At 40.8% G+C, this 24,815-nt stretch overlaps 5 protein-coding genes across 5 annotated transcripts; 2 read left to right on the top strand and 3 right to left on the bottom strand.

The window, feature by feature from the left end:
- Positions 1 to 984: 984 nt before the first annotated feature.
- LOC122785827 (gastrula zinc finger protein xFG20-1) lies at positions 985 to 3,421 on the bottom strand. The gene is made up of 4 exons (XM_044051799.1): positions 2,962 to 3,421; positions 2,743 to 2,861; positions 2,172 to 2,265; positions 985 to 2,086 (listed from the first exon to the last, which is right to left on the bottom strand). Exons 1-4 carry the CDS (start codon positions 3,236 to 3,238, stop codon positions 1,245 to 1,247), a joined length of 1,332 nt encoding a protein of 443 aa, XP_043907734.1. The 5' UTR covers positions 3,239 to 3,421; the 3' UTR covers positions 985 to 1,244.
- Positions 3,422 to 3,795: 374 nt separating this feature from the next.
- On the top strand, positions 3,796 to 7,149 carry vac14 (vac14 homolog (S. cerevisiae)). Its single transcript, XM_044051791.1, has one exon. It carries the CDS (start codon positions 3,937 to 3,939, stop codon positions 6,307 to 6,309), a length of 2,373 nt encoding a protein of 790 aa, XP_043907726.1. The 5' UTR covers positions 3,796 to 3,936; the 3' UTR covers positions 6,310 to 7,149.
- Positions 7,150 to 9,343: 2,194 nt separating this feature from the next.
- On the top strand, positions 9,344 to 12,615 carry trim35-13 (tripartite motif containing 35-13). Its single transcript, XM_044051518.1, has 6 exons — positions 9,344 to 9,919; positions 10,541 to 10,636; positions 10,720 to 10,950; positions 11,055 to 11,077; positions 11,155 to 11,273; positions 11,362 to 12,615. The coding sequence occupies exons 1-6, from the start codon at positions 9,518 to 9,520 to the stop codon at positions 11,898 to 11,900; spliced, it is 1,410 nt and encodes a 469-aa protein (XP_043907453.1). The 5' UTR covers positions 9,344 to 9,517; the 3' UTR covers positions 11,901 to 12,615.
- On the bottom strand, positions 11,997 to 18,543 carry slc27a1a (solute carrier family 27 member 1a). Its single transcript, XM_044051517.1, has 13 exons — positions 18,146 to 18,543; positions 16,536 to 16,703; positions 16,051 to 16,445; positions 15,466 to 15,633; positions 14,831 to 14,900; positions 14,646 to 14,737; positions 14,448 to 14,557; positions 14,130 to 14,339; positions 13,915 to 14,041; positions 13,673 to 13,810; positions 13,343 to 13,507; positions 13,086 to 13,232; positions 11,997 to 12,963 (listed from the first exon to the last, which is right to left on the bottom strand). The coding sequence occupies exons 2-13, from the start codon at positions 16,700 to 16,702 to the stop codon at positions 12,806 to 12,808; spliced, it is 1,947 nt and encodes a 648-aa protein (XP_043907452.1). The 5' UTR covers position 16,703; positions 18,146 to 18,543; the 3' UTR covers positions 11,997 to 12,805.
- Positions 18,544 to 19,369: 826 nt separating this feature from the next.
- On the bottom strand, positions 19,370 to 22,526 carry ptger1c (prostaglandin E receptor 1c (subtype EP1)). The gene is made up of 3 exons (XM_044051441.1): positions 22,447 to 22,526; positions 20,118 to 20,948; positions 19,370 to 20,006 (listed from the first exon to the last, which is right to left on the bottom strand). Exons 1-3 carry the CDS (start codon positions 22,462 to 22,464, stop codon positions 19,668 to 19,670), a joined length of 1,188 nt encoding a protein of 395 aa, XP_043907376.1. The 5' UTR covers positions 22,465 to 22,526; the 3' UTR covers positions 19,370 to 19,667.
- Positions 22,527 to 24,815: the final 2,289 nt, after the last annotated feature.

Genomic DNA, 24,815 nt, shown 5'->3' with positions numbered 1-24,815 from the left:
TGGTGTAGTGTTCAGAGTAGGTCTACTTGAGCCAGTGTGTAGTGTATATAGGAAGATTTGAAATACCCCTTTTAGATAAAACAAGCTCATTTTAATAGCTGCTTAGAGTGCAGCTGTGAAATCTTAGCTTGGTGTGTTTTCAGTTTTATTGATATAAAAAGTGCTGATTGGGTGGGATTTTGTTTACTTGACTGGGAGGATTGTAGGATTCCCCTCCTCAGTCCTTTTAAGTAGATTTAAAATGAAATTGTCGACCACCATCAAATATATTAAACACTATATGGATACTGTTGTAGCTCTTTGGAGCCAAACTATTTTGAAAAAAAAAAAAATATGCTAAATAATTTTATTCTTGCATGTTGTCACATTCACACAGCTGGCATAACATGTTACATATACCTCAGTGTAATACTATATTGTTGAAGAATGCCGTAAATTCTTGCACATTTGTAGCACAAACATTCAAAACTACCTCTTCAACAGAAACAACTAAACAACTCTTTTGTCAGTCTCACTTCTCCTTTGTATCTACTACATGCCACACCTCAACTGGCATGTAAATGGACAGAAAGCAGGTAGACTCATCAATTCAAATAAAATGACTGTTTAAAAGAAATGTTGATGTGTGTTGATCACGTAAAGCTTAACAACGATTTTCAGTGACTGTTTCATTCTGAATGACGTAGCTGTTCTAGAACATAATTCTGCTGTCAACAAGTAGTCAAGCCAAATAGCTCAATTGTTAAAGATAATTTCCTTTAAAGAAATTTCTTGTATAAATCTTCACCATTAATATCACCTTAGACAAAGCAGACTATGATAAAGCATACAAGTTCCTTGAACACGCCACACTGATCTGTTTTTATTTTCACTCACGCACACATGCATGCCCCTAACAAAGCCCAGTTGAATATCCAAGGCAAAGAAAATAAAAAAAACAGCACCTTTAAAAAAAGGTCATCAATAAAACTGTCATTCAAAAGGTGAAAATCTATGACTTTTCTTTATTGCAAACCCAGAATCAACTATTACAACACTGAACAGCTTAAATGTCATACAACAGAACATGTATGTAAGTGCAGCATAATGACAGTTACTACACACTATGTGTTATTACTCACATGACATTAACTAAACTTACATCAATGTGAGGAGTACTGTATTATCCACTCAAATTAATAAAGCTACTTTTCATGTACTACAATCAGATCAGTCATTTACCGAAGGCCATTAAGTTCTTGGATTCATTTGAAGGGCTTACCCGATTCCACCTCACGATTTCTGTGTGCCATTAAATGATGGTTGAGGTTTACCTTTTGTGTGAAGGTCTTTCCACATTTACCACAGATAAATGGTCTCTCCCCAGTATGGATGCGTAGGTGACATTTCAGATTGCCTTTCTGGGTGAACCCTTTTCCACACAAGCTGCAGCTGTAGGGTTTCTCTCCTGTGTGGACCACATAGTGTATTCTCAGAGCCGATGGGTTTGCAAAAGACTTCCCACACAGCTCACAAGACTTGGTGTGTGACAGAACAGGAGGTATGCAGGTGTGCATGTTTAACTTACTCCTGTGTGGGAAATGCTGCTTACAAATGCTACAGAAGTTTGACTTGTGAAACTTCATGTGGTGTGTTAGAGTGCCCTTGTGGTAAAATGTTCTGCTACATATTTTGCATGTGAATATGTCTTTGTTTAGATCTCCGACTGTTTCTTCATTGAGCATATTAAAGTTATCATGTGAATCTTTCTCCAAAGCAGTGCTGTTTTCAATGGTGTCGGCCAATAATGTTTGCTGCTTGTTGTTGCCAGGCAACCACGCAGTGTCCATAGCAGGCTCCTGGTGACTTTCTTGAACAAACTGTACATCGTCGTCATCGTCATCGTCCTCATTGATTGGAATAATATGAGCGCTGAAGGTCTCCTCTGTATCGTTGATAGACAGCTCCTCTGACGGTTCTTCAGTATCAACTGCAGACTCAACCAGGTCTTCTTCTTGATCAAATGACAGACTGTAAGTGCTGCCATCAGCAGAGTAGCTGACTGACAGCCGCTCGAGCTCCACAACGGAACTTTCTTCATGGTCATCTGCATACAAACACACAAAACAAACACAGAGTTAATGTAAACCTGTTAAATCTGCTGTATGTCCTCTGCAGTCTTACACTCTTACCCACTGTACTAAATGTCTCCTGCTGGCGGATTCCGGCAGCTTCCTCATAATCCTCCTCTTTGATCTCAGTCACAGTAATATGATCAGGCACCAACTACAAAGTAGAAAGATTTCAGATGTTGGGCTGTTGTTCAATACAACAACATTTCCTATGATGAAAGCTTAATTAATTAGAAAAAAAATGTTGTTTTAGTCAATAATGACTTCTGTCTGAGGGATGGAAAATAATTGGTTTGAATGAGAATTCTATAAAATAATAAGAAGTGCTGTGATTTATGTTTCTTAAGTGAATATATATTCTGGTTAAATAGTGTTGGTTTCTGGACAAAACAACTGATTAAGTAATAGTAGTAAGAAAAGAAAAGAAATAAACAAGTTGAACCAATATACATTCTGGTATATCAGGGCATCTAAACAGTATTATACATACATACATCTGCTTTTCCATGGAAAGAACGTGTTTTTGTTGTTGAAGTATAGTTAATATCATTGTCTATTTTAGCCTGTGTAGTATTTATTGCCACGAAGACCTCACTCATTGAACGCCTCTATAACACACAGATCCTCTCACCTTATCACAACACTGTGGTGAGTTAGTGACTGTCTCCAGACGATATGGGTCTCTGTCTTTCCACAGATTCATACACCAGTCTTTACCAAAGATCCCCTCTATAACAGGAGACCCGGACACTGAGAAGTTAAATGAGTGACAAAACAGTTACACACCGATGCGGTTCGTGTTTATCTCCAGGGCAGATGCTATTACTGTGTTAATCTGACAGAAAGTTACCGTGAGGATCTCCGTCTTTGTAGCAGACAGTTTGTACGCCCACGCTGCTATAAGTTTTGCACAAAACGGGCACGTCGCTTTTCACAATGGTCAGCTCACACTCAAGACTGTTTACTTTTTCTGTCAGGGCTGAATTAGCAAACAAAAGCCGAGACAACTCGAGTCGGAGCTCGGCAGAATCTTCATCCACCAGTTTGCTGATATGACTGAAGGCAGACTTGGCCATCGTCTCCATGATGGAGGAGAGCTGAGAGTGGAAAGAAACGCGGCTGTCCATCGCTGCTGCAGACTGTTAAACCCCTCTTCATCAGCGAAATATACCCAAATAAAACTTCGGATTACAAACTGTAATAAAACCGAAAACGCGTTAATCGAAACGAAAACGGACGGTCAAAACGTACACGGACCCTAACGGTTCTTCTTCTTTGCCGTTTAATGGCGGGTGGCAGCCCACTTTGGGTGCTTTACCGCCACTCTTTGTTAGAATGTGGACCAGAGTTGTTAAACTCTTTACAAAATAATAATAATGCATATCACAACACATTTAATTATTTAGATTAACCCAGTTGTGGTTGGAATAGACCCCCTAATCCAGCAAATACATTTTTATTAGACTCAGATTTCTATTCAAAGCTTTCTTGCTTCGTTTTCATTGCTGCTCGTTCTCGACAGTATATTTAGCAGTAAACAATGACATGCTCATCTGATTCCCCCTGTTTGACAACAGGCACACACTCGTGAGTGATGTTTATTAACTACATGCATTGCGAGCTTGAGAGTACAGTGGGACAGTAGGACCCAAATACTTGTAACACCCGTGGCGTATTTCCGGCGGATGCAACTGGTCAGCTGCGCTGTATTACAAGGCTTCCTGGTTCGCCAATGAAACATATGCTGTTTCTCTGCTGTGTTATTCAGCATTATCATCATCATAGGTTTCATTAGACACGATCCGGTGTGACCGCAGCCACGAACATGAACACGGAAAAGGACTTCTCGCCTCTGACACCCAACATTGTCCGGGCTCTGAATGACAAACTGTACGAGAAAAGGAAAGTAGCCGCGTTAGAGATCGAGAAACTGGTGCGGGAGTTTGTGGCTCAAAACAACTCTACACAAATCAGGCATGTGATCCAGATCCTGGCGTCGGAATTCGCCCTTTCCCAGCACCCCCACAGTCGCAAGGGGGGTCTCATTGGTTTGGCAGCCTGCTCTATCGCACTTGGTAAGGACTCTGGTCTGTATCTGAAGGAACTTATTGAGCCAGTGCTCACGTGTTTTAATGACTCAGACAGTCGCCTGCGCTACTATGCCTGCGAGGCCCTCTATAATATAGTCAAAGTAGCAAGAGGAGCTGTGCTGCCTCACTTTAACCTGCTCTTTGATGGTCTCAGCAAGCTTGCTGCAGATCCAGATCCCAATGTGAAAAGTGGCTCTGAACTCCTGGACAGACTGCTGAAGGACATAGTGACAGAGAGTAACAAGTTTGACTTGGTGGCATTTGTTCCCTTGCTCAGAGAGAGAATTTATTCCAATAATCAGTATGCCAGGCAGTTCATCATATCCTGGATCCACGTTCTGGAGTCAGTGCCGGATATTAACCTGTTGGACTATCTACCTGAGATCCTGGATGGGCTCTTCCAAATCTTGGGAGACAACAGCAAGGAGATCCGCAGGACGTGTGAGGTGGTGCTGGGGGAGTTTCTGAAGGAGATTAAAAAGACTCCATCCAGTGTGAAATTTGCAGAGATGGCCAACATCTTGGTCATCCACTGCCAGGTTGCAGATGAGACCAAACTAACTAATGACCTGATCCAGCTGACTGCTATGACCTGGATGCGAGAGTTTATTCAGCTTGCAGGCAGAGTCGTGCTCCCTTACTCCTCTGGAATTTTAACTGCAGTGCTGCCTTGTCTTTCTTATGATGACAGAAAGAAAAATACTAAAGATGTGGCCAGTGCCTGTAACTACAGTCTGATGAAACTGGTGACCCCTGAGGATGATGAGGATGAGGAGGAGGACAAAAGTGGAAGTACAGGGACACCATCAAAGGAAGATGGCCAGCCCAAGATGGAAGCAGACAGCAATGATATGCTGAATGCATCACAAGAATCTGTTGGTTTCAGTAACATCAGCTTCTTCACTCCAGCAAGCTCTGAAAGGCCGCATGTAACTTTGGACCTGGATGGCATTGTTCAGGTTCTGGACCGCCATCTCCATGACTCCTCCACTGGCATGATGACTCGTATAGCTGTGCTCAAATGGCTCTACCACCTCTACATCAAAACACCACGTAAAATGTTCCGCCACACTGACAGTTTATTTCCCATGCTGTTGAAAACACTGTCTGATGAATCTGATGAGGTGATACTGAAAGATTTGGAGGTGCTAGCTGAGATAACATCGTCTCCTGCTGGCCAGACAGACCAAACTGGGTCCTGCGATGGCACCGACAGCAAACTGGAGCTCAAGGTCCCAGAGGGTGCAAAGCCAGGACAGCAGCTTAGCACAGGTTCCAAAGCAGTGGACTGCTCTCCCTCCACTCCGAGTATGAACTCCTATTTTTACAAGTTCATGATCAACTTGTTGAAACGCTTGAGTCAGGAGAGAAAGCTTCTGGAGAACAGAGGAGCTTTCATCATCAGGCAGCTGTGTTTGTTGCTTCATGCAGAGAATATCTTCCACTCCATGGCTGACATCTTGTTGAAGGAAGAAGACCTCAAATTTGCCTCCACTATGGTTCAAACACTTAACACCATTCTGCTTACTTCTGCTGAGCTCTTCCAATTACGCAACCAGTTGAAAGACCTGCGCACCCAGGAGAGCTGTGCTTTGTTTTGCTGCCTCTATCGCTCCTGGTGCCACAACCCTGTGGCCACTGTGTCACTCTGTTTTCTCACACAGAACTATAAACACGCCTATGATCTCATTCAGAAGTTTGGCGATTTAGAAGTAACAGTGGACTTCCTGATGGAGGTAGACAAACTGGTACAGCTCATAGAAAGCCCCATTTTCACCTACTTGCGCCTGCAGCTCCTCGATGTGGAGAACAACCCTTATCTGATTAAAGCACTGTATGGTCTGCTGATGCTGCTGCCACAGAGCCAGGCCTTCCAGCTGCTCTCCCACCGCTTGCGGTGCGTCCCTAACCCAGAGCTCATGAGGACTCTTGATGAGTCCAAGTATATGGACTCCAAACAGCAGGTGGCCTCCAAACGGGCCTCCCACATGCAGATGGATTTCAACGAGCTGCTCCAGCATTTTGACCATGTCCAGAGTAAACATCTAGAAGTCCGACACCAGCGCTCTGGACGTGCCTCAGATCATCCTGACAGGAAGCTGATGTGAAATCATTGTCCCAGAGTGACCTGAGATTGGTAAAAGCAGCAGAAGGATGAAGGAAATTGTAAAAGTTATACTAAAAGAGTCTATTAAGATGCTGTTCGCCAAAAAGTATTAAGAGATTTTGATTTGAAAACGCTCTCTTGAGAGAAACACTGTATATACAGTACATAAATAACAGTAAATAACTAGCTGCAAATTTTTGTGCTGGTTTAATTATGCTGGAAACTGGTTTAATTCACCACAACTGTACTTGACTGAAGAAGAATTGGAGAGTGTACATATAATTCCTTGTATATCATGACACGTGGTGGCGATGACATGGCCATATCCTCCGTTTCAGTGATGCCCTCTCATCAGCTGAGTTTCCTTTCCAGCTAATTGAAATGTTCACAGTATTTCACATGTAACTGACATGCGTCTCAGTATTAAATGTCACACTTCTGTCATTTAATCCTCATGTGAACCACAGTATTTTCACAGCGTATCCTTCTGAGCACTATGAATAGGGCATACACTCCTTGTTGACTTGATCACATGTCGGTCAGAAACTACATTTATGTGTGTACAATTTTTACACTGCTGAACTGAGATTTTAAACTTTGCAAACTGTAGTTTACCGATCAATGTCTGGATAGACACATATTGTTAATGCCATTTCTTTGTTATTAAACCTGATCACAGACATACATGTTTATCTCCTACAAGCTGTCTTATATTTACTGCAACTAATACGTAATTCTATTTGTTTGTGCACTGTTGTGTCTTGCATTCCAAAAAAAAAGAAATCACCCTTTTGTTGTTCCTGTGTGAAAATTAATAAAGTGAACATGTTAAAACCAAGAATACATTTTGTTCATGTTAATACGTTGCACAAAATCTAGTAGAAATATTGGATGTTTCTGAGGAGAAGAAAGCAGATACATTGGAGTTACAAGTATGAGCTTTTTAAATGAGTTTTACTGCATAACATTAATTTTAAAATAGTCCAGTCATAATCTTTTGCTCTTGATTTATTACTGTAATTAGTCTCATTATACGTCCAGCTTGACATGAAGGCTGCTCAGTCAATTTTATTCAGTTTCTTTTTTTTAACAGGCTTTGTTGTAGTTGTTGTAACTGCATTGAAGCAAATACATCATTGCATTTTTGCAGTGGTCTTCAAGAATTTGGCTTGACATCTCAGCTAAAGTTTCCTCAAACTAAAAACCAATAAAAATGAACACTCTTTTCTATACGAGGTAAGACATTTAACTTAAATTTCAAATGTAAATAACACAAGGTGTACCTACAGTACTACTACTGTATAGGAAAGAACGATGTAGAGCTTCTTTCTGCAAATTAAAGTAGTGAGTATATCTCTCGTCTACTTAAGGCCCATACATAGTTGACCCTTAGTACACATCCTGTACATTTATATAAGTCTAATTTCTTGGTAGAGACATAAAAGTGCTGTATTCATTATGTATTATTATCATTATTTTACTGACAGACTGAGATCTGATGTCAGTGTGTGGACGAGTTCTGTTGTGCTGTGTGAGGAGAATTGTTTTCCATTGTCCATTTGTCCTCAGCAGCTTTGCCTTGAATCACATCAATAGAAGGATTGTTTCCCCTCTTTGTTGCTGATACAGAATCTGCTGCTCGCAGATCATGACTTCATTTGTTTCGCTGATACACCGTAGAGAAAGCATTTAACTAAGATACGCTGAATAGAAATAGAAACATGTTTTTGTTTCTTCCTTGGAAAATGTGAGGAGCATGTACAGCATATGTCTGTGTAGATTTTTGCAAATGACTCCACAATATGCAGTGTGCAGTACAAATACAGAAGATGTACTTGCAGTGTTTTAGATAAGGGTGTATTGAGTGCCCGATTTTTTTACGTGTTGAAAATAAAATGTACAAATGTGCAACAGCCATATTGAAAACATCTGTTTCTAAGGACTCGCTACTCTTCCCCCATGAGCTCGGAAATGTCTGCAGTGCAGAAATTTGACTGTCAGTTCCTCATTATCTCTGTCTTTGCTGCTTTGAGACGCCTGTCTGCACACACATGCACAGATGTGTGTAAACATAAATCAACAGGGCAAAATCCATCTGTCTTTTCCCAATTAATTTCATTGCAGCATTGTTTCAGTTACCTACGTGAACTGCAACCGTTTCTTTTCAAAAGAACATGAATCTATCCATGGTGAACTCATGTGATAAAATATTTAAAAATAGAATTGTAATCCAGGAAATATCTGTTCTCTGTTTCATGCAAGTTGCCAATGTGGCTATATAGACAAAAAAAACCCAACATACTTCAATGTGGCCTTTGTCTAAAACATTTTCTTAAAGTTTTAGATGAAACTACAGTATGTACATTATGTACTGTGAAAGGCAAACACACTGTGTATACAGTACATTTGAAGCGGCCCTGGTCTCCATAGAGATTCTTGTGGTGGGATCATGTTTCTCAAGGCATATTTAATTTTTTTTCAAACTATTTTGGGTGCTGCATTGATTTAAGTAATCAAACTCCCATTGTACTGGATTGCAGTGCAAATAAGGTAAGCAAACTGTTGAATGCAGTATAAATACTAAAATCACAACATGTCATGTTTGTACATATGTTTGGAATAAACTCTTTAGCTTTTAACTTAAGTCAGTGGCGTGCTGGTTGAGGAATGCGAATTTCCTCGGACTAGCATTTTTAAAAACATCCATGTGAAAAACACTCTCCTCGGGAAAACCTTTCCTTGCTCACAAAACTTCAGTCCAAATTGGTCCCTTTGATTTATTTTTATCTCCACCCTGACTCTTATTTTAGATGCAGTTCCTCCATAAACCTCTCATTACATTGACAGATTGTTTCAACGGTCGTCTCAAATAACTTGGTTGGTGGTCATAGTATTGCTCCAATGCAAAGGCTGTCCTAAGTGCAGATATTTCACTATCACTTCACTCTTCTGTCCGGCTTGTGTTACCCAGAATTCTAGTGATATCAGAGAGACAGTCTCTTACATGTGAAACCAATTTGTCATATTCAGAGGCGCAGTGTTAATTTGAGAATACACAGCGTGCATGCTCCACACAGCACTGTAAAATGGGATATGCCTTTAGGAGCTAAGGCATTAACACTTATTTCTGAGGGAAGGATGAGGTAGCCATCCAGAGCCATGGGAGGGGCCTGGGATCCTGCATTGCCATCAAAGTCCAGTGAAGAATAATGGCTACCAGACGTGCTCATACTGAAGATGACCTTTCCTGTCCAATTTGTGGACATATTCTCAGCCAGCCAGTTGTGCTCACTTGCAAACATAGATTCTGTAAAGCGTGTCTGAGAGACAGCTGGGACACACAAGGCAGTGGGGATTCACACTTCTGTCCTTTGTGTTGGCGCCGTTCCTCCATGGATCAAATAGTGGTGAGCACTCTGCTGGAGAAGACCTGTGAATCCTTCAAGGTAGAAAGAAGCAAGAATGATCCGGAAGCTTGTAAAGAACATGGAGAAAAGCTTACACTGTTCTGTTTGGAGGAACTGGAACCGATCTGTGAGGTTTGTGGGAAAGCAGCTGCACACAGAGGACACAGACTTTATGCCATAGGAGAAGGTGTTCATGACTGTAAGGTAAGCATGTTGATCAACCTTATATGTACAGCACATTGTTAGGAAATCTTGCCTTGCCATAATCCCCACCCCTCCATAATCCTAAATTGGACAACAATTGTGAAGTTGAGGCTTCCTCTGAAAATGGGTTATTCCATAATTTGACAATCATAATAGTCTGATTTAGATTTTTTATTTTCTTTTTACCTCTGTGATTCTCCAAACCTCATACAGACATGTGTCTGTGTTTGGCAGAGTTTATCAAACTTCTAAAAATAGATTTATATTTTTGGTTTGTCTTGCTGTTGAGGTCCTGAAACCTGACTCCCACAGGGTTTCTGTGATGCTGCATTCATATTACTCCTGTCCTCCTCTGCCCTCTCCTAACATCTTAATTGAACCTTGCTCTACTGTGTCCTCACCTGCACTCTCAAGATGCATATGCCCGTTTTTGCTTCTTTTACTAAGACATTCAAACATTTACCCCCTGCCACTGACGCCACTTTACAGTATTGTATTTGCACGGAATGCTTCCATGGTAGAGTATGTGGCAGCTGAAAGCCCCACATTATACTGACAGCTTGGCCACCTGCCAGGCTGACCTTTTTTTGAAATGTTGATGCCATGTCAATGTCATTGTAGGAGGAACTGAAGAGTGCTCTAGTGCCTTTGAAAGACAAGTTGCAGCTGTACAAGAAGGCAAGAGTGGTCTGTGAGGAAATGGTAGAACATGTTAAGGTACCGTTACTCCCACTGCTACCAAACGTTTTGTTGAGCACTCCAGAGTGCAATGATTACCCATCAATCATTTCTCTTTCCAGAGTCAGGCTGAACATACTGAAGCCCAGATCAAAGAAGAATTTGAAGCCCTCCATCAAATCCTAAAAGAACAGGAAGCTGCAAGACTTTCCTCTTTAAAGGCAGAGGAGGAGCAGAAGAAACTGATGATTAACCAGAGAATTGAGGAGATGAACGATGAAATGACATCTCTCTCCAACACCATTCGATTAGTAGAACAGGAGATGAGTTCAAATGACATCCCATTTCTTAAGGTAGATAAGACAGATGCTTCAGACATGTGTATGACAAATCCTAACCCAATTGCTTTGAAATTCATGTGCGCATACATTTGTTAAGGCTGTTCTCATATTTTCAGAACTACCAGGAAACAATAAAGAGGTAAATGTTATGGATACAAAATAATTCGTCTTCACCGACACAATTCTCATCAGCTAACTCTTTGAGTTTATTTTCAGGACCTGGCAGACTTCTCTTGATCCACAAATTATTTCAGATGCTCTGATTGATGTATCCAAACACCTGGGCTCATTAAAATATAAAATATGGGAGAAAATGAAGAGTATCATCAAATATAGTGAGTTCATCTAACAATAAGATTCCATGCCTTGTTGTTCGGTTATCTGTCATATTACTGACTTGCTCCCTTTCCCCTCTTTGTTGAGATCCTGTGGTTCTGGATCCAAACACAGCAGCAAGCTGCTTTGTCCTCTCACCAGATCTGACAATGGTGCAGAACTCTACCCAGATTTTCAAACTGCCGGACAACCCCGAACGCTTTGACGTCAGTGCAGAGATGCTGGCTGCTGAGGGCTATTCCTCTGGACGTCACAGTTGGGATGTGGAAGTGAAGGACAACACCTACTGGGTGGTGGGAGTCGCCAGCGGCTCCATTAACAGGAAAGGAAAGCATGTGCTGACGCCGGCAGAGGGGTTCTGGACTATTCGGTTCAGGAATGGAGAGCACAAGGCCTGCACAGCACCATGGGAGCCGCTAAACATGAGTAAGAAGCCAGAAGTGGTTAGAGTGTCTTTAGACATGGACCGAGGCAAGGTGTCCTTTTATGACCCCAGAGAAAGAGCGCCTCTCTATACCTTCATGGATGTCATCACACCCAAAGCCTTTCCTTACTTTTGCTCTGCCTGCAAAGAGCATCCACTTAGAATTCTTCCCACGAGGATATCCTTGTCAACAGACAATTAATACACCTTAAACAAAGATCACCACAATGAACGAGTTATAACACTACTTTAATAAGAAACTTCTAAAGGCACTTTTTAAGAATAACTGATGCAAAGATGTTTTAAAATATTTAATCTGAGTTAAAACAAATGCAGTCTGGAAGATCTGATACTGTAAAATGTTTTACAATCTTGAACAGCCATATTAATACCATGATAAGATTTTTACAGAAAACAAATGGGACCTCAGGCTTGCATGGCAAAGAAAAGCATACGAAGGAAACACGGGTGCAACGTTTCATACAAGGCACATATTATATGCGTCTTTGCAAACCCATACCACTGTTCTTCAAAAGTTTAAATAGTTCATGGGAGATTAGTTTTCCATTGCAATCAAAAATAATCTACAGTTAGTGTTTGCTTTAGTAGCCAAGTGCACAGCATGCTGTAGTCCGGTCTTTGAGTTTCATCCAAACACATGCCAGTAACTCCATATCACGCAAGTATTGCCTAAACTTACACAGAACTAAACCTGCAGCATGATTCATATGTGGGTAAAATACCCTGTAATGACATATACTTTGAAACTACCTGTGCTGTCCTAACCACCTTCATTACAACATACTCCTATGTCAAGTTGGTTGTGGGAGATGCCAGTGTGTGTGGTGAGGCTTTATGGCTTTGTGAGGTGTTTAATAAGTAAAAAGAAACGATTAAAGGGAAAAAAAATGCCCTCACATTGTCTCCTGGTGTGTTACTTTTACAGTGTTAAAGATCGTCGGTAACAGTACTCCATTTATGTAACTTGTTCTCTCAAATTTGATCTTAAGATGGTTAAAATCCAGGCAGTTAGTGCCAAGACAGACTGAATCCAGCACCAGAATAAGCCTGTCAGGGCAACTTGACCCTCTATCTATGGTCTCCATGTCATAGAGACATTCTTCCCTCCACTATAGCAGTGTATAGTTCCTCATCTATAACCTCATAACGTGCAGCACTGGAGTTCAAAAAGTAGATCTGGTCAGATGTGAGACGTGGGTCACATCCCTCCCTCTGCAGCCTGGTTTTCTGAATTTTAAATGTACCTATGCAGGATGTAGGGACATAGAAAATATATTAGATTTTTTAAATTCTATTTTAAATTACTGGTGATGATCGGTATCTTTATGAACTTTATGAACTCAGTCAGGATAATGGGACAGTTTACCTGTGGTGTCCACTTGTGGGGAGATTCGCAGGAACACGGGGCGAGCATATGGAGGAAGAGCTCGCTGGACTTTCTGCAAGAAGTCATTGCAGTCAAAACTTCCTGTCACGTCTGCAATGGCAGCCATGCCTGCCTTACCTTCCACACCTGATAAATGTCATGGAGAGAAATGGTTATCATGTGTCAAAACACACATTTAAAGTAATAGAACATTTATGTTCTCAATATGATGCTAAAAGCAATACGTTAAGAGTCACCTGGCACTGCCACACCATACACTGCCACATCAGTCTGACTTAGAAGACTGCTGAGTATGCCCTCCACTTCAGTGGTGGAGACATTTTCCCCTCTCCAGCGGAATGTGTCTCCGCCACGGTCCCGAAAATACATGTATCCCAGCTCATCCATCACTAGCACGTCACCTGTAGTAGACACACAAACACAACAAAAAAGCAATTACCCCTATCACTGACTAAGGAAGCGTTGCACTCAAACATGTGGAAATTTGTTTCAAAACATTAAACATTCACTGCATTTTCTTAAAAACAAATACTGCAAGCTAGGTTACTGCAAAAATAAATGGTAACCTGATAAATATGCCGAGTCATTTAGCTTGAAGACACTGTGAGCTATCTTCTTCCTTGTAGCATCCTGATTAGCATAGCCATCGAAACGTCGTAGTGGGTCCTGCTGGTTGATGCGACCCACGAGAAGCCCTGGCTCCCCTGCAAAACAAGGAATCGGCTAAAACAGTGCTTTCAGGCCATCAACTCAGTTAACAAACAATGATACATGATATGTCAAGCAAAGTCACTGTCGTATTAGTCACCAGGTTGGCAAGGCACACAGAGTCCCCGGCTGTCGCGAATAAGCTCCATGTTGTCCTCATCCACCCTCACCAGGCGAATGGGGTACACATAGGGGAGAATACGACTGTTGAATCCACAGGCTCCCACCTGACGTAACAAAATGAATAAAAATCACATGATTCACATCCAATGCACATCATCAGTGACGGCACAGGGGATCTTTTTCATTGCTGACCTTGCCATCCATGTTGGCAATGCTGCAATTGCACTCAGTGGCTCCATAGAACTCGCCAATCTGTGCCACGGCAAAACGCTCTGTGAAGGCCTCCCACACACTGGGGCGCAATCCATTTCCCACTGCCAGCCGAACTTTGTGGCCCTTTTCTGATGGCCGCACTGGCTGAGACAGGAGGTAGCGGCAGATTTCCCCAATATACTGCACCACCTGTGAGGGAAAATGTGTTGTTTTTTTTTAAAATAAATTTTGGCTTTACAAATTCAAAATCATCATTTTAAATTGTGATAAAGTGATATTTTTCACATAAGCTCTTACAGTGCAGTTGTATTTAATGCAATCTTCCCAGAAACGGCTAGCAGAAAATTTCTTCTTCACAACCACAGTGAGGCCATGGATCAGACTCTGTCCAACTCCCATGATATTACCTGGAAAGAAGGGTGAGCTCATATTTCAGTTTTGCAAAACCAAGGCAGAAAACTGTAGTCTCTGGAAGCTTGAAGCTATGTCGCATACCTGCCGAGTGATAGAGTGGGAGGCAGTCGTAGATGATGTCATCAGGACTCATGCGAAAGGCAAGATATCCAAAAGCAGCAATTCTGTAGTAACTGTCATTGTAAGACAGGAGAGATCCTCAAGCATGTATCTTTACAAACCTGAAAGATGTTGCTTTGTTGTGTAAGTTGTGCAAGGAAACATACCGACTGTGCACCACAATGGCAGCCTTGGGCAATCCAGTGGTGCCAGAGGTGTATATATAAAACAGGCGGTCTGCAGAAGAGAAAGAAGCAGAGCATTACATTTGTTAAGGTGTACTCACAGCATTTCGTTCACCACAAAAATGCCATCGGTGAACCAAAAGAAAGGCCTACAAAATCCATCCCTGAGTTAATTTGATTATTTTTCCTGGGCACTACAGAAATGTAAGTTCCTATGACGTGTATATCTCAGACTCACTTATTGATCTCATCTTTGTATGACATTGTAATCAAGACAGTTCATTTCTGAACCAGTCCTTAATTTTTACATCAGAAAAATGTCAGTATCTGTCTTGAATTCAAAATGATTCATATGTGTCAGAGTTTTGTGCAGCCAAAAATGCATGTCTTTAGGTCTGAGTTAGATAAGCAATAAGCAAATAGACAGCAGATTGAGAACAATTAATTGCTATGAGCATATCCTTGGAATTTGGAACAGTGCAAAAAAACAAACAAAACAGTGAATATCAACAAAACATAGTCAGGAGAGAGGGTAATGAGTAATGTATAAGTGAAATGAAACTACTCATTACCATACTGGTTAAGTATCAAAAGGAGTAAGGTGATAAGGTACTCACCGTTCATGCCTTTGGGCGGAACACAAGGGGAAGGGGGGTGTCTCGATGCAGAGGCCAAAGCTGGGTCCAGAGGTTGAGCACCCAACGAGGTCATATGTTCTGCACTGAGGTCTCCTGTACAGAACCGTACCATAGACTGGGTGATGGAAGAGTTGACTTCCAACATGGCTGACAGAGAGACAGAGAGAACATCAGACAGTTCAGATTAAGCTCTGCAGTGTGCTACAACAAACTAAACATAGGACATTAATGTTTGCAAGATAAAATATGCAGTGGAATGAATTTGTTCATTGATATGAAGGACAACCTACAAAGCATGTCATTTCTGAAGCCATGCTATGGGGAAGTGGAAAATAAAGAAAGGACAGAAGGAGAAATAAATCACCTCACATGATGTCACAGATAACACAGATCTTTGATGAAGTTGATCTATTTCACTTTAACTTGAAACAGTGATAAAATAAATTCAATTTTGGTTCATTTGAAGTGGTAAGATAATTTATTTCGTTAAGTATTTCATGAATGAACCCTACCACTTACAAAGAACTAAAAATCAGCAGCTTTTCCCATATTACAGGTTCTTACCATTAGCAAGCTCAGCTCCGAATACAATAGCCCGAGACCCTGACACCCCGACGCAGTGCAGGAGGGAGTCATGGCGCAGGTTGAAATTAATGAGTGCAGCTTCCACCCCAACCTTGGCCAAGCCTAGCCAAAGTGCCACCTGTAAGGGTCTGCTTTCCATGAAGAGGGCCACCACATCCCCAGGGACCCATCCCTGACCTCTGGCCCAGTGGGCCACTGCATTTGACAGGTCGTCCAGCTGGGTGAAGGTCCATGTTTCCCCTGTTGCCTCATAGATCAGTGCTGGTTTGTTTGGGTGACGTTTCACCGTCTGAGCGAAGATGGAAGGAATGTTGGATCCATTTCGCACATAACGCCATAACGCTAGCTTCACTCTCAACAGTACATACAACCCACTGATGAGGAAATGAGAAAAAGGAGAAATTAGGTTGTACAGTAAAGTGCACCAGGAGCATCAAAGCATAATTCTATCATATTAAGCTTACTTGAGGTCTCTCTTGGCAGTGCGAGCTGCAATATAGAAGTATTTCCAGCTACTGGTGCCCAGATACACCCCAATTCCTGCTGCTAGACTCCAGGACCAGGACACCCCAAAGAGACGAAACAGTCCAACCGACCCCAGAGAGGCTGAGACACTTGCTGCATTGTGCATTCTTGTCATACCATAAGGGAAATAGGAAAAAAAAAACATCAGGAAAGAATGGGTGTAGTTGTAAATCACATAGGAAGCTGCACTACTGTAGTACAGGCTGGTGCAGTACAGTATATAAGAAAGTATGTTTTATGTATAGCTTAAGGCCTTCAGATTAGAGGTAAAAAGATAAGGGTTTTTGATGGCCAATGCTGAAATCAAGGCAGCCAATAAACAATACGATGCTGGCAAGTTTTTTTCTTGCCAACACGTGTTGCTTTTTTCCACCTTCTTCCCAGAGCGGTAACTGGATAAATGATTATGGGTGGAACTTCCGCAGCACAACAGTAAGTTAATTCTTTCCAGTGGCAAAACATGGTGGCTGCACCTGCAATGCATGAGGATCTAGATGCTGAAACTAAAACCCATGCTTGGTGTTGTGGACACTAAGGCTTTCACTTGTCTCTTAAATAAGACTGTGTCCCATCTGCTTTGACAGAACACGACTGAGCTTATTGCTGCGTACATACTGATATTACTGCATTCAGTTTAACATAAAATGTATCTTGTCCTAATTATAATTTGTGTGAAATTGACACTTTATATTGCAAATGTAACCATCGAGGGCAGGAATTCAGAAAAAATATGACCTCATTCAAATAGATTCTATTGCTAGAACTAACCATTTACTGACATATGTTTGGTTTGAAAATAAAAATAAAACACTGTGGTACAAATTGATTGCCAAGTTTGGAGAGTAAAATGTCAATTTTTGACATTTTATTCTCGGTATAGCACAATTTGTGTCTTTGTAACAAGTTGGTGATTGAAGACAATGTCCACATTATCACCAGGCAAATAGTGTGCAGCACACAAATGTCTCTGTTTCTTTATTTCTGACTAAAAAAAAAGAGAAAAAAGATACAGTTTCTAAATGAGTATTTTTAGTACAAGATCGGATAGTTAGATTCGAATAGATGAACAGAAAAAAATAGGTTTTGCCTGATGAAGAATTAGTGATTTGGACGATATTTAATTGCATATAAATTATTTGCTAAAATAACTACATTCCTTTTCAAGTGTAACAGGTGATATTCCCACATGTCCCCACTTGAATTTCACAATCGCTGTTATCATGGGGGATAGGAATATGTTGGGTAAACGAAATATTACGTTCACAAAAAATTAAATCCAAAATAAAGCAAATGAAAAGCTGAACTTTGTTGAACAAACTTTTGAATGAAAACACATTATGTTGCAGTGCACTTAGCAGCATGTATCAAGTTTCAGAGAGCAAAATCAGTCGATATAATGATATGTGGGGAAAAAATAACGAGGTGATTATCACCACGAAGCAATAACATGTGGCTGAACTCACATTTAAGCAGTGCACACAATCTGACGCCATGTCGGGTTACATAAACGAGCTTCATTAACTTTCACAGCAAACCCCCAACAACTTACCTACGAGTCAATAGACAGCAGCGGCGTCACCTTTCACCCACTAACCCCGCCGGTTGTCACGACTTGTTACTTGAGCGGAAAATGACGAAGTGAAATTACGCACTCATAGACGGTGTAAAACGACGTCAGGCCAGCCGGTAGTTTTTAAGAGTTACAGCAGTTTTGCAGTTCAGCGCGCGATTGCAGTTGTGGAGTACGAACATTTACATACACGCTATGCACAGAAATATGTCGGATCTATGTGAGAGACTCTTGTGGACAGACAGCTACGGAGGAAAGTTCATAATTTGGGCGCGATTGACGGGGCTAACGGAAATTAGAATGGGCGCAGGCTTGAGCTGAAAGATTCGGGGCTATTTTCTGTTCTCCATGTTGAATCCAGTCACTGCCAAGGAAGCATCACCCAACCCGACAGCCAGCCTCACACAGCAGCGCTACCATTCGTCAACCATGGTGCTCGTCAAGCTTTTCTCGGTTTTAATTGGACAATATTAACCCCGCCCAATTGCGAAGCCTTCTGATTGGCTTGTGGCTGCAATTGATAGTACCCCCCTCCCCCCGAACTTTTTGGAGACCGATGGATTGTAGCTACTCACACACAAGACATTTGTAGCTTTGTTGTGGATAATATCATCTCTGACTTTTTGTTTTCCTAAATGCTAATAATAATAATAATGATATAACAATAATAATAATAATAATAATTCACAAATTCATATTCATGAAGAGAAATAACCTTGTTTGTGTTTTCTTGAAAGAGGTGTAATGACTATAGATTTCAAAATGTATTTATAAATACATATTTTGTTTTCTTATGTCCCCATGTAACCCCTCGCTTCTTCTTTCATCTGCTTGGTTTAACTTATTTTATGTGTATACATATTTTGTAAACATGTTATCTATTTGTTAATTTCACACTGTTTAACATTTGTCAATATTTAATAATAAAAAAAATGTTACAGCAGCATGTCATCAGGTACTTTCATGTCTTGTGGATGTGGTAAAGATATTTCCATTTGGCAAAAATGCAATCAAAATAATTTTACTGATATTTTCAACAACATACAACAAACAAAATTTGAGTTTTAATGATAACTGACCGCTGCTGCCATAGGTTCTCCTACATGCTTGACACCAAAAGCAACAGGGTCATTCTGCACTGAATATCTGCACTCTTTGCTGCTAGTGTAGAAAGCACAACAGACTGACAAGTGAGCAAGTAAATAGGTAATTACAGCTTTATTTATTTATATAATTTTTAAACCCACAATTACAAAGTGTTGCAGAGTTCATAAAAACAAATAATGTTAAGGTTAATGTGTGCTCTTACAAGGAGTGGGAGTCCGTTCCAAAGCAACTGAGCTTTGACACTGAGTGTCACTTTTTGATTTTAGGAGTGTATAGAATGGTAAGAAGGCTTATGGGTGATGATCTGTTGTCTGAAGGTCGAGTATGGTTGGAGGAGTTCTCTGATGAGATAGGAGCATGGAGGGCCTTATCCGTTATGAGTACTAATTTGAAGTCAATTCTGAATTTGAAGGGTAGCCAGTGGAGGGAGGGATTTTGTTGAGTTTAGAGACAGAAGATGGCTGCTTGCTGTCATATGAGAAGAGGGAATTACAGTGAGATGAAAGTGTGCAGTTGAATTAGGGAAAGCATGAGCTTCGTTTTTGCCAGCTTTTGTGGTTGGATTAAACAGTTTTGAACAATTGAAAAACACAGCTCTCCTAAGTAAGATATAAACCCAAGGGTCCAGGATTTGATTCCAGGATGCCATACGTAAGCTCTGAAGAGTAAACCCATCTTGCCAATCACTTGAGGGTCTTTGGCTTTGGTTGATCTGCATCACAAGAAGGTGGATCTATAATGCAAGATAGACACAGCACCAGTCATGATGATGATGAGGTGTATAGTCAGCTGTAATTTTTTATATTATGTTTTTGAAATACCTGACTAAAGGTATGATACTCACAAGAAAGGGACTCCAGCACACACAGGAAACCACAGTGATAACTGCCAGTTGTGCCATCATCTCCAGATCCAACGAGCAAAACAAAGAGGAAGTTGATGTGGACGGTGAACGTCTGGTGCAGCGAGTTTTATTAACACTGTGGGAGCAAAATCTGGCTTGCAGCAATACCAGGCCACTCAGGATATTGCACAACAGGGAAAGAGTCAGTGCAGTGAGACCAAGACATGAAAAGGCCAAGATCAGAATGGTATCTACAGACTGCGGTCCATGGATATTTAGGAAACACCATGTTCTGGGAAACTGGATTGTATAGGTGCCCAAGGAAAATAAAGGCAGAATTGCCAGCATGAATGCAACTGAAGAAAGAATTAACACAACACGCTGCACATGAGTCACTGTGAACATAGCAGCATGTGAAAAGGGCTGGGTGATGGCCACACAGCGCTCCACTGCCATCGCACAACCCAACAGCAAAGGGCACAAGCCAAAAAACACCATACTCATCCCAAAGATCTGACAGAATGTGGTGGGCTTGTCATCTTGCAGTGTATACCTCTGATCCCTGTGCAAATACAGAGCAAAAGCACCGAGGATCACATGACCTCCCAGGTCAGAAGATAGCAAAGCCACTATTAACAGCAGAAATGGTGCTTTTGATTGGTGGCGGAATCTGACATGGGACTTAGCCAAGATGCCCAGAGCAGTGAGGCTGGAGATGGCACCAAATGTCATAATGAAGCAGGACATCCCTATACCTGAAGATCTGAGGGTCAGAGAGCTGCCATTGTTCAGCCAGGGATTTGGTTGTTCTGAAGAGTTGATATTCATGTTCTGGTGGAGGATGGATAGAAAAAGTTAAAAAATAAATGAATAGACAAATTGAAACAGCCTTACATTTCAGGACCCAGCAGATGTGATGATTGCAATAAAATAAAACAGTCTCTCACAATATGTGCATTCTGGTCTAGGAATTAGTCACAAAAACGTTCTTTAAAATGTCTCTATATGGTGAGCATGTCATTTTGAACCATAATGTTTATTTTAACTAAAATGTAACAACATTTATTGGTGAAATTGCATATTGCAGCTGAATATTCTTCCTTTCCAGGTGTTTGGGTGAACCTATGTAGCCTTCAGTTAGCATCAAAACTCATGATGTTTAGTCCATTGTGAGCTATTGTAAAAACATGATAGTCTGAAATGGCGGCCTCTGTAGAGCTGAGCTGACTTGGGATAATAACAACCAACAATTCATTAAATTAGGTGAATATACACTTCTAATAAATTAAGTCAAATGTAAAAGGCTTTGAATGGTTCAAAGACACTGATTTTTTAGTGTCATTAGTGGCTAAGTCATGGACAGAAGGACAACAGAGAAGTCCCAAATGCAAACGTATGTACCAGTGCGACGCTGGACATTCTTGACTGGCCAGCTTAGAGACTGATTGTATCAGGTTGTCTGGCAATTCACATAGGATTTAGACCTTAATTAGAGAAAACGTTGCAAGTAATAATGCCAAGGAGAGTGTTAAGCCTTGCTGAGCCCAGAGAGTTATTTGTTTCTGCCTATTACAAAAGTACATCCACACAGAAGTGTTTCCTTCAAAAATAAGACTGGTTGTCAGTGTCCAGCGATGTGTTTCCTGAAGTGTGTCTCTTAGGGTGGACTGTCTCAGTAAAATTTGGATACAGCCACAGAAACATTCTTCACCTTAGTGGAGTTCAATGTTTCACAAAGCCATTTCTTCTTAGGTGTGTGGATGGACATCTGGTTTAAAGTGCTGCCCTGTTGCTAAATGTGTTTTATTACTCTGTTGGTAAGATAGCATGACAAAGAGAATTCTTTTGAGATCACTTATCTTCCCAAAAATGGACATGCTGCACTGCTCCTCCTAGTGTCTACTCTGTTAACTATTAGGTCATAGTAGTAGAAGTTAGCAGTATACAAATTAAAAGTGTAGCTCCAAAAAGAGATAAAATGCCCTTGATGTAGAGTGTGGGTTAATGAGCTGTATATTGAGGACAATATCAGTAACAAAAGTACATTTTCAAGATGTTTCTCAACATCTGTTGGTTTGCCTTCTGCTGAACAGAAGATGTTCAAGATATAATGAGGAATGCCTTGCTCATGTCAGGGCAGCACTATACAAGTATCTCTGGATCACATTTTCCAGGCTAGATCACTCCAATCCCAGTTTTCCCAGATAATCATTGTTTTCCTCACGCACTAGTCCTATATGTTTAATTTATTTACATATGCATCCTTCAGTGCTACATGATAGGAATGTGTTTTGAACTATTTGTTCTATGAAGAGTAAATTAGACTTACCGTCAGCTGCCTCTGCATGAACACAGGATATTTTGAGGTGGCTCAGAATAAACGAAAACGACAAATGTCTCTCTCTCTTGTCCGACGAGCTGCCTGATTTGCCAGAATTACTTATCAGTGCTATCCACATTTGCTCTCACTCCCCTCCCCTGGTTTCCCTGTGACTCCCTAACTGTTTTTCTTTCTCCCGGGTTTGGTTTTTCTCTATTTCTCCAAAGGCTCTGCAGTTAATTTATCCCACCATGCTGTAGATGTGTTCCTTTCATCTCCTGTGTTGATATAATCTCAACTGTAATTTGCCGGACGGACAACAGGGATCATGAAACATTTGTGTCTATATCCCAGTCACAAACAACACATCAGAGTAGTTTGGAAGATCAGGATGATTATTAGATGCTTAAAGAGTTTCTGGTTTACTTGTGGGATACTGTTCCCAACTTTGTTCTGACAGTTACAGTTAGGCCCAGAAATATTTGGACAGTGACACAATCTTCATGATTTGGGCTCTGCATGCCACCACATTGGATTTGAAATGAAACAACTACAACGGTTGCAGTCTTTAAGGTTTAATTCAAGGGGTTGAACAAAAATATATGATTAAACATGTAGGAATTGTAGCTATTTTTATACAAACGCTCCTCATTTCAGGGGCTCAAAAGTAATTGGACAAATAAACATAAGCCTAAGTAAAATGATACTTTTCAATATTTTGTTGAGAATCCTTTGCAGGCAATGACTGCCTGAAGTTTGGAACCCATGGACATCACCAAACGCCGGGTTTCCTCCTTTGTGATGCTTTACCAGGCCTTTACTGCAGCTGTCTTCAGTTGTTGCTTGTTTGTGGGTCTTTCTGCCTTAAGTTTTGTCTTGAGCAAGTGAAATGCATGCTCGATTGGGTTGAGATCTGGTGATTGACAGCCATTGCAGAATATTCCACTTCTTTGCTTTAAAAAACTCCTGGGTTGCTCTTGTAGTATGTTTTGGATCATTGTCCATCTGTACTGTGAAGCGCCGTCCAATCAACTTTGCTGCATTTGGCTGAATCTGAGCAGAAAGAGTATCTCTATACACTTCAGAATTCATCCGGCTGCTTCTGTCTTTTGTCACATCATCAATAAACACAAGTGACCCAGTGCCATTGGAAGCCATGCATGCCCATGCCATCACACTGCCTCCACCATGTTTTACAGAAGATGTGGTATGCTTTGGATCATGAGCTGTTCTAATTCTTCTCCAAACTTTCTTCTTCCCATCATTCTGGTACAGGTTGATCTTAGTCTCATCTGTCCAAAGAATGCTGTTCCAGAACTGGGTTGGCTTCTTCAGGTGTTTTTTGGTAGTCAATTCTGGCCTTTCTATTTTTGAGGCTGATTAATTGATTTGGCCACTCCTAACATTTCTGCTATCTCTCTGATGGATGTCTTCTTTTTTTCAGCCTCAGAATGGTCTGTTTCACCATTAAGAGCTCCTTTGACCGCATGTTGTGTGTTCACAGCAACAGCTTCCAAATGCAAACGCCACACCTGGAATAAACTCCAGACCTTTTAACTGCTTAATTGATGACAGGTTAACGAGGGAAGAGCCCATGCAGCCTTGCTTTTTTTTTTTTTGCAGCCTTCTGAGTCAATTGTCCAATTACCTTTGGTGTAATTCCTAAACCCTTGCTCCAATTTGGATGTGAATACTCTCAAATTACAGCTGACAATGTGCACTTTAAGCCCATATTGATTATATGAATGAATATGTTTATGAAAACATAAACATATTTTACCATAAACATGGTAAAAAAAAACAAAAAAACATGTGTCACTGTCCAAATATTGCTGGGCCTAACTGTACATTTAAATAGCTTAGATATTAAAATACTTGATACTTGATAAATGTTTTCAGGATGTGGCTACAAAGCAGAAGATGCATTAACACTGTCTCCTCAAAGTTTGTAAATGTAAGACTATTCATTAATCTGCACTGATAACAGTAAATACATGTTTCCTAGGCTACTTAAGTTTTTGTTTGCTTTTTGAGGCCATCATGCCTGTGATCTGACATAAACAGGAAGGAAGAGAGATTTCCATTTCCTCCGTATGTTTAACTGTTTCGATCTTTTATCAAAACAAGATGTATGTGTTCAAGAAGGAGGCAAAGCGCTCTGAAACAGGGCATCAAACATGTAGAAAGTATTGCATAGGGTTTACTTTGTCTTTGTCTCATTTGTTGCCATTTGAACTGAATACTGACTATGACAATACTTAAAAAGAAAAGCAATCATCCATTGTCCTTTTCTTATACAAAGGCACTTTCTTCCTTTTGTTCAACTATTCAAAAAAGTACATCAGAGAAGTTATTTTATAGTCTCAAAGCTTAAATTA

Source organism: Solea senegalensis, linkage group LG19, assembly GCF_019176455.1.
Source record: "Solea senegalensis isolate Sse05_10M linkage group LG19, IFAPA_SoseM_1, whole genome shotgun sequence".
Taxonomy (NCBI): Eukaryota; Metazoa; Chordata; class Actinopteri; order Pleuronectiformes; family Soleidae; genus Solea; species Solea senegalensis.
Note: the sequence above shows the minus strand (reverse complement) of the source record. Positions and strands in the feature narration are given on the sequence as shown.

Bases quoted from the DNA above. Each gene is read 5' to 3' on its own strand.
- LOC122785827 (XM_044051799.1), bottom strand. From the start codon at position 3,238: ATGGACAGCCGCGTTTCTTTCCACTCTCAGCTCTCCTCCATCATGGAG. The intron at 2,862-2,961 runs GTAACTTTCTGT...TTAACTTCTCAG, and splicing joins CAAAGACGGAGATCCTCACG to TGTCCGGGTCTCCTGTTATA. The intron at 2,087-2,171 runs GTAAGAGTGTAA...GTTTGTATGCAG, and splicing joins GGAGACATTTAGTACAGTGG to ATGACCATGAAGAAAGTTCC.
- vac14 (XM_044051791.1), top strand. From the start codon at position 3,937: ATGAACACGGAAAAGGACTTCTCGCCTCTGACACCCAACATTGTCCGG.
- trim35-13 (XM_044051518.1), top strand. From the start codon at position 9,518: ATGGCTACCAGACGTGCTCATACTGAAGATGACCTTTCCTGTCCAATT. The intron at 10,951-11,054 runs GTAGATAAGACA...TCATATTTTCAG, and splicing joins ATGACATCCCATTTCTTAAG to AACTACCAGGAAACAATAAA. The intron at 11,274-11,361 runs GTGAGTTCATCT...CTCTTTGTTGAG, and splicing joins GAAGAGTATCATCAAATATA to ATCCTGTGGTTCTGGATCCA.
- slc27a1a (XM_044051517.1), bottom strand. From the start codon at position 16,702: ATGCACAATGCAGCAAGTGTCTCAGCCTCTCTGGGGTCGGTTGGACTG. The intron at 13,811-13,914 runs GTGACTAATACG...CTTGTTTTGCAG, and splicing joins CTGTGTGCCTTGCCAACCTG to GGGAGCCAGGGCTTCTCGTG. The intron at 13,508-13,672 runs GTTACCATTTAT...TGTCTACTACAG, and splicing joins TGACTCGGCATATTTATCAG to GTGACGTGCTAGTGATGGAT.
- ptger1c (XM_044051441.1), bottom strand. The intron at 20,007-20,117 runs GTGAGTATCATA...CTTGCATTATAG, and splicing joins TGTGCTGGAGTCCCTTTCTT to ATCCACCTTCTTGTGATGCA.